Source organism: Solanum dulcamara, chromosome 4 (genome assembly GCF_947179165.1).
Source record: "Solanum dulcamara chromosome 4, daSolDulc1.2, whole genome shotgun sequence".
Classification (NCBI taxonomy): Eukaryota; Viridiplantae; Streptophyta; class Magnoliopsida; order Solanales; family Solanaceae; genus Solanum; species Solanum dulcamara.
In genome coordinates this window covers 2,078,639-2,087,356 of record NC_077240.1, presented here as the reverse complement: position 1 = coordinate 2,087,356, position 8,718 = coordinate 2,078,639, and the positions used below count along the sequence as shown (strand labels likewise).

General features: G+C 34.5%; 1 protein-coding gene across 2 annotated transcripts; it reads right to left on the bottom strand.

Moving 5' to 3' along the window:
• Positions 1-234: 234 nt before the first annotated feature.
• On the bottom strand, positions 235-6,353 carry LOC129885425 (BEL1-like homeodomain protein 6). 2 transcript variants are annotated; one of them, XM_055959694.1, is made up of 6 exons: positions 6,017-6,353; positions 5,131-5,242; positions 4,057-5,014; positions 2,124-2,503; positions 1,922-1,982; positions 235-1,062 (listed from the first exon to the last, which is right to left on the bottom strand). In XM_055959694.1, exons 3-6 carry the CDS (start codon positions 4,924-4,926, stop codon positions 436-438), a joined length of 1,938 nt encoding a protein of 645 aa, XP_055815669.1. In that variant the 5' UTR covers positions 4,927-5,014; positions 5,131-5,242; positions 6,017-6,353; the 3' UTR covers positions 235-435. The 2 variants fall into 2 exon arrangements, with proteins under 2 accessions (XP_055815669.1, XP_055815668.1); XM_055959693.1 differs by lacking the exon at positions 5,131-5,242 and having other exon boundaries at positions 6,017-6,279.
• Between the last annotated feature and the right edge of the window lie 2,365 nt (positions 6,354-8,718).

Below are 8,718 nucleotides of genomic sequence, written 5' to 3'. Positions count from 1 at the left end.
TGAACAGTGAAAACACAAATTTGGTATGAACCTGTCCCACAAACTTCTGCTTAGGGGATAAAATAAGAGACTACTTGGGACTAAGAGAGAGAAAATGTATATAACAAATTCCCAACTAAACAACAACAATAATTATGCTTCAATCTCAACCGCATTGCCTTTTCTTTTGTTGTCCGGAGGAGACAATAGATCTGCTAAGCAAGTTGGGATTGACTATATAATAAACTCCACCTATCAAAAACAATAACATCTCTCATACCTTTACAGACTTTACAGATTTAACAACTTGGGGAACTCCCCAACCAATATTCTGCTACTATATTACAACAGTGATCAATGAGACTGTTACTGTAATCTTCAAACTAACCACTCAATGGAAGAAGAATGCTGATGTTCTCAAAACTTGCAGTTTAATTCTACATCACATATACAAAATCATGTAGCAGATGGTAGGAGCCAAAATGGATGCTGCCTGTTCCCAGAATCCAAGCAATTGAATTCTGCTGTTTCAGGGACCATAGTCGTAGGTGCTGTACTATACATGTCATCTGCCCTTAATGGTACATAATTAACCTGAGTCTCGATGGACATAGGTCGGTTGCTTCCTTCACCTTGCTGCAACCCCAATGTAAGTGAAACTCCATTGGGTAGTACATTTCCGCTTCCAAAACTACCAAATTCTGAGAATCTATGGTTGCTTTGAACAAACGCGACCTGAAAAAGGGTGCAATTATCCATAACAGGGAGAGGTTCTTCTGTTTGATTTTCCATTCCAGATTGACTTTGAGTTTCTGCATTACTTGCTCCCTCCATTTCTACATCAGCTTCATGGTTAGATTTTGACTCCAAGATTTGGCCATTATTATACTGCTCAAATTCTGAGGCTGCATTCTGGTGCAATTCTTCTCTTTCTTCAACTTTTGAGTCTTTTGTTGCAAGTCTGGGGGCAACCTCTGATGAAGAATTTGAGTCTATTTTAGCATCACCAGCCTCTTCTTTGTACATTTCCTCAACCATGGGTTTCCAAAGACGCACCCGTGCATTTATGAACCAATTTGATACCTGAAACATGACACCCATTCATCAACAAAATATTGAGCCAGAACCAAACGTCCATTAACACAACAACAACAACAACAACAACCCAGTGAAATCCCACAACATGGGGTCTGGGGAGGGTAGAATGTACGCAGACCTTACTCCATTAACACAAATGAACCAAATGCGTACGATTTTTTGATAGACAAATGCCTGCTATTTTTAAACCAAATGAACTTTTCTTTAAGAAACTATACACTTTGTTCAGTGCATGAAAGTTTTCCTGCCCAAATTTAAGAACATTGTGTTACTGCACTGATGCAGGAAGGAGCCCTCTGCCACTGGAGTCGCATGATTCAGTTGACTTAAAATTTAAGAACTCATCTTCAGTAAATTTCTAGTCTGTTAAAACCAATCATTCTTAAGAAACGAGCGAGCATCTAAAGATTTTATACAAACTCGGCATTTTACGGTGGCTCGTGATAAGAAAAGTGAAGTTTCAACATGTGTAAACACTCTTTGCATGAACAAAAAATTGGCTCCAGTTTCCAGACCATCCTTAAAGTTAATCCCATGTATGCAATAATCCATGTGCCTATGTAGGTCAAAAATACGATAAATGTACTCACTAAAGTAAGACTAATGGAAAATGTTCTAGATACAAAAATACACGTGCTGAAGAAAATATGTCATCCTGAGAATAATCAATTTCTAGCATGCCAGCTCTCAATATTTGATGATAGGCACTGTCTTAGAGAGTCTTCACAAATCGTTTTGCACATTGTTATAGTTGTAGAATAATTCTTTTGAAGACAAACAAAAATTTGTTGGCTACAAGAAAGACTGATATATCTTAGCATTTGCAGATAGAAAGACCTTATACCTGACTTCTCGTTAAGCCAGTTTGCCTTGCTAGCATAATTTTGTCAGAATCTTTTGGGTAGCTGGAAAAGAGAGACAATTACAAATTAGATGACCAAAATTCTTTTTCGGGGATAAATTTGATGACTGAAGTCTCCTAACAATGCAAATTCAAGAAAAGTTTAATAAAGTGTGCTAGATGCTGTCTACATTAATCAACTTACGGATGAAGAAAGTGCTCAAAGAGCCAAGCACGCAAAACTGAAACAGAACTTTCAGGCAAACCCCTTTGAGGCCTCCAGGCATGTTGTTGCATCATACCAAGCTGCTGCAGGGCTCTCTGCTGTCTAATATGCTGATCCACAAAACGCAGGCGTGATATTCCAATCACTTTGCTATTTTCTGAAGCATCTTGCTCTCCAAGACTTCTCCGTGATGCTCGAATTTGATTGCAGATTGCATCACGCAAGCAACGGAAGTGTCGGGAAATTGTCCGGAGAGCAAGAGCTGTGTATGGCTTAGCTGCTCCATCTCCAGCTACCACATCAAATGATGAGACCACTATTTGCATCTGATGATAATATTGTCTGTACCTTCTATCAATCTGTGACAATACACCATAGTTCAACTTCCACTTTATGCAAATCACAGATGGCAACAACAATAACATACCCAGTGTTATCCCACAAGTGGAGTCTAGGGAGGGTAGGATGTATATAGACCTTACCCCTACCTTTGTGGGGTAGAGAGGTTGTTTCCGGTAAACCCTCAACTAAAAACAAATGTAACCAAAGCATGATAAAAAAGAAAAAAACGACAGAAAAATAGCAAGAACAAATGAAACAGCAGGTAATAGCGAAAATTAGGAGAAAAAGACACTACACGTATACTAACTAATACTACAACGCTTGGCTACCTATACCCTTCTATCCTTATCCTCGACCTCCAAATCTTCCTATCTAGGGTCATGTCCTCAGTAAGCAGATCTCAGACTCTCTTACTTTCTTGACGTTTGCTCTTAAATTACAAATCTAGACACATACCAGAAAAATGTGAAGGAAGAATATACATTCAGAAATAATACCTGCTACAAAGGTATAAACAGCATCTAGTTGTGAACTCTCAATACCATCAGTGTCATTCATAAACTTAATTACTAGAAACTCTGGCAAAAGTGGACGAGTAAAAGGAAGGATGTCAATATACTAGAAATTCCCTTCATTAACTGAACACAAATAACCCTGAGGGTCTGTCGGAAACAGTCTCTACTTCCCAAGGTAGGAGTAAGGTCTGCGTACATACTGCCTCACAAACCCCACTTGTGAAAGTACACTGGATATATTATTGTTGTAACTGAACATAAATAACCATTATCCTACACTAGGAATTGACTATTTGCCAAAGATAGATACAACACCACGGTATTACCCATGTTTCCATCATGTGCTCAAGAAACTGAACATTTTGCAGGCCTTTCCACAAATTTATGCCACTGAGATTAGCTACCAAGCTACACATCTAGTGTCATTCTAGTAGCAGGCAGAAAAGAAAGGGAGGGGGAAAAAATAACTATAACTGCTTTCGAATTAACAGTTTCTTGGTGCAAATTTCTTCAACCATCATTGCCAAGTAAATCTGAGGACCCAAGAGTATATCTTGTATCATACAGCAGTTAGTCATGCCTTACAATCATTAACTTTGCCATTTTAGAGAAGCCACTAATTGGAAATATAGTAATGATACTGTCATAACAGTTAACTCTATTAGCATCCCCATGAAGTGATTATTTAAACTAAGTTATTGTATTACCAAATTCATGGAAATATATTTAAGAAAAGCTTTCTAAATGCTATCTGGAAATCGAAGTTCCATCAGATAAGATGTTTTATTCGTCGTAATTTCCTCGATCACATAGTAGTATATCAAAAGAAGCACATGTCATTATAGTTAAAAGGTCCTCTCAGACAAGTTAGTCAACCGAGAGATGAATGTGGACCATCAAAGAAGCCCTTAACACACCGCAGCTGCTACTGACTCCTTTTACGCAATTATCAATTGAAATAAGAAAAAACCATAAATTAATGAGCAAGACATGCCACAAGGACCTTGAAAACCACCAAAATTGATACACAAAACACTATTTTCCATGGGTCATACCTCATCCAGCATTGACAGAAGCTTGGTCAGTTTGTTCTGCACTTCTTGCTTCTCGGTAGCTGAAAGTTCACTTTGGTTGTTTTTCGACTCATGAGGATTTGAACCCTCATTTGCAGGAGGATCTGATGTTTTATTTTTCGAGTCCCCTTCAGACTCTCTGGAATCCTTTGTCAACTCTTTCTTAGAATTTTGCTCCTTGATGGCCTTTCTGAGACTAACAACCTCATCAAGCAAATATTGAGCTGCTTTCAAATACTTCGAGCTGGGAATGGTGCTTGCAATACTTGGCGTACCATATGGAGAATTATACCCTTTCATAGCTTCCGAGTTGCTTCCAGGATAACCCGGAGGCAAATACTCTGCATTTCTTTGTTCTTTTGGTTGGGAATTATCACCATCTCCAAAGGACATATCAAAACCACCACCTTGGTTAGGATTCTGACATTGGACATGTGAAATTCCAATTCCGGATGGTATGCTGGAGCCAAGACTGAGGGATAATCCTTGACCCTGCACATTTTGTGCAACTTGAAAGACACTACCAGCTAGCATCTCATTTCTGCTATCTCTCCATGAAGAAAAATCTTGAATCCCCATCCGCGATCCTCCAAGATTTGACAATATTTCTTGTTGTGATGTGTTGGAACACGTGGCTCCAACTGGTGGGATATCGATGCAGCTGTGTTGCTGTTGGGAAGTACCCGCCAACATATCTGAATATGCCCCAGAAGAAGAATAGTTCATGAACACCATCATGTTTTCTGGAGCATTTGAAGCTTCTGAATAAGAATCAGGCAAAGATTGCCTAAAATATTGAAATGTTTGATCAGCATCTCTTTGATTGCTTGGACTAGGAAAATAAGTTGCCATCCTTGGTACTTTCCTCAATAACTTTTTTACTTGGAGATGATTAACTATGGAGTTTCGAATACAAGGTTGACTATCAAATTACAATCTCCTGCAACAGAAAGTTAAAGATTTCATTGACACGAAAATGACAAGCACCATGTCACTAAACTATGTAGAAACATGAAATTAATTAGGTAACATTTTGGTAGGGTAAGGTCTGCCTACATTCTACCCTTCCCATACTCCACGCGCGGGATTACATTGGGTATGTTGTTGCCGTTGTTTGTTGTATTGGTTGAACCCTTATCAATGTTTTAAGCAATTCGCCGATTTCAAACTCCGGGAAGATGATACAAGAACATGATCAAATACGCGACAATGTCAAACTTCAAAAGCTGTTGCAACTGCTGAACATGTTTATTTATATATGTTTCACTTTTACATGCTCTTCAGGAAAATTAAAATGACTTCCAATCAGCCAAAATTCAAAATCAATTAACAACATATCCAGTGTAATTTCACAAATAGTGCCTAGAAGGATAGGATTACGAAAACCTTACCCTACTTTGTTGGGTAGAGAAAGTCAAAAATCAACTCAAACATTTTACTAATAACCAATATCATATTGAACCACACATCTTTCCCTATGCTTATACCTTCCAAAACTCCAAGCCTGAGCAGACAACTAAACAAAATATCCATACCAAAAAGTTGAGAATCCATTAAACAAAAATAAACCCTGTAATAAAATAATCTATTCTGAAATCTGAACCCATTCAATAATAAAACTCAACAGCAACCATTTCCCAATAATAGTTACTCTTTAAAAACAAAAACAAAAATTGGGGTAGGGAAAGTGAAGGGTAAATGAAAGAGAGGATTACAACGAGGTGAGACAAACCGTCACACCGTCACTAAGAAGGTAAACTTTTAGATAACTAAGGAACTGAGCTACTAAGATTTCTGAGTCACATGAAAGCAGCAAATTGGGAATTACTACTATTATGTAGTACTATTTCTTTTCTTCTTTACTGGCCACTGACAAGAATCCATTTGTTTGTGAACAAAGTCAAAATAGAGAAAATATTTAAGTATAATAATAATCTTTTACCTGAAAACCTGCAATATTTGTGTCTTCTCTGGGGAACAGAAAAGCTTCAATCTACCAAAACAATTCCTTCTTGAAAACAAAAAATCTGATCCCTATACTCAAATATCATATCTTTTTCTACTTCCACAAGTCAAAATGACCAAGAAATAAGAAACTCCAAACACCCAAAAAAATAAAAATAAAAATAAAACCTTTAATACAAAGTAGTAGTACCAGAAATCATCACTCCTGCAGTACTCTTCTTATTTATCATATATTCTCTATCCATCATTTTATCTATATTTTCACACGTGAGAGTTTCTCAGAACCATACAAAATATCACACGTGCCATATTTCTCTCTCTCTCTCGATTCACTTTTCTTTCTCTCTCTATATCTACATGAAAGCACCAAAAAATGTTCTTTTTTTTTTCTTTATATGAAGAACTGAAAAGAACATGAACTTTCACTTTCAATCTCTATCTTTTTCCTTAATGGGGTTTTCATCCTTCAACCTCTTTGTTGTTGTTAACTTGTTAGTTTTAGTTTCTTGAATTATTATTATTATTATATTTAATGTTTGGTTAAGGAGTGCAATCTCTAACTACCAGTTGGTACGTAGACCTAAAATTAAACCTGCCTTAGCGTCTTTCTCTTATCTTTTATTTTATTTCTAAGTTTCTGTTATGTTCCTCTCATCTTAAGCATGTATAGAAGATATGTTTTGTTGCAATATCCACCATATATAACTTTCCTAAGATATTTATTTTCTTTTAACGTTTGATTCGGGATCAGGATAATAATTTTAAGATAAAATTTAAATTTATTTATTTTTATATTTAGTTGGGGCTGTTTGGTTGATGAGATCGATGAGACAGACGAAAATAATATTACTAATTGAGATATCTCATGAAATTAGTTATCTCACCTTCTATATATGGGATGAGCTAATTGCATCATCTTAATATGAAATAAAATAAATTTGGAACTAATTAATATCTGCAATCAAACATTGCAAAATAATCATATATGTTAACTCAAGATTGCTATCTTTATCATACTAACTAAACGACCCCTAGTTGGTGAGATTAACTATTTCATATTTAAAAAGTGGGATAATTAATCAAATGAAATATCCAACCTTATGAAATATCCCAATTCCCACCATTGTACCAAATAACCCCTAATTTTTAATCATTAAGGGGAAAAAAGTCTTCCTATTTTAATATATAACTATGGATCGACTTTCAGTTGTGCCATGAATAATATTTAAGGGTTAATTAACATTTTATATATTCAAATTTTTTTTTTATTCATCAAATTTAAACTTGAGACTTCTAATTAATATAGCAAGCTCATTCATCAAGAGCCTTGCTACTAGTGAAATATGATTATTATTTGTGTACTATATATGTCCTATTAGTCAGACTTTTGAAATGCATGCCAAGTCAAAACGAGATTAAAGAAGAACAATCAACGAGTCATTATTACTACTGTAATAAATTTACTACCACTCTTTTTCTTCCATAATAAGACAATAAAACCAAGAAATCCAAAGTGTGTACTCAATTAGATAGTACTTATCTTCTTAACTTCACCTAGCCTTATCTAAACCTTCACTAACGATACAGCTGTCGGTTAGGCAAAATCGAGACTTTAATTAAATAGTAGTAGATATAAAGGTGTCATTTGCTGCAAATAGTTTTTGAAAACAATTTAAAAACTGATATTTGGTCATATAATTTGTTATTACTTAGTAAGTATATTTGACAAACATTCTAAGTTTCAAGTCCTAGAAGAAATTAGAACTTGGTCAAGTTCTAATATTTGAAAAGTTTTAAAAATTAAAAAATTACCCTAAATTTTTATATTTTATAAAAACACCAATTATTTATTAATTTTAACACATATATATCTATCAACTTACTTTATTAACGTGGCCAACCAACACCATTAAATAACATCTCTATCTACCTCCTTCGAAAAATAATAGTTTGAGTGACAAGATTAATAAAAAAAGAACAATTTGTTTTAATGCGATTAATGTATTATTCTTGCACATATTGTTATTTTATTATTGTTGATTATTATCAATTATGTTATAATTTTTTTTTAACGGAACATGTTCATTATAAAATAATAATATAAATTTATAGGTCGTTTTAATAATTTTTAGAATTTATTGGTACAAAATAATATTTTTGAAATGATCAAATATTTTTAAAAATTTTTATGATAAAACGCATAATAAAACTTTACCAAAAAATAACTTATCAAGAATATTGGAGAATTTGGAGTCAAACAATAGTAAAGACTAGCAATAATAAATTACTCTATTCTTCAATGTTACATTTCACATTTAATTAAATAAAACTTCAAGATATTTGTTATATTCTCCTTGAATATTAAGTAGGGCGGCTTAACTAATAAAATTAACGGTCATGAGAGGGGATGCAATCCAAAAAAATATCTCACTTGTAAGGTATTCGATTTTTATCACAATAGCTAAATTACATGATTAATAATTGTAAGTGCATGTTTGGCTTAACTTATTTTAAGTACAAATTGACTTTAAGTTAATCAGTCAAACACTCAAAAAAACTGAAAACAACTTATAAGTCAATTCAAGCGGGTTCTAACTCTAGTTCCCAAGTTCTTATTAAACCAGCGATATTGCCTCCTAATTTTAAAGCATCACGGATATTTTAGTCATGTTAATTCAC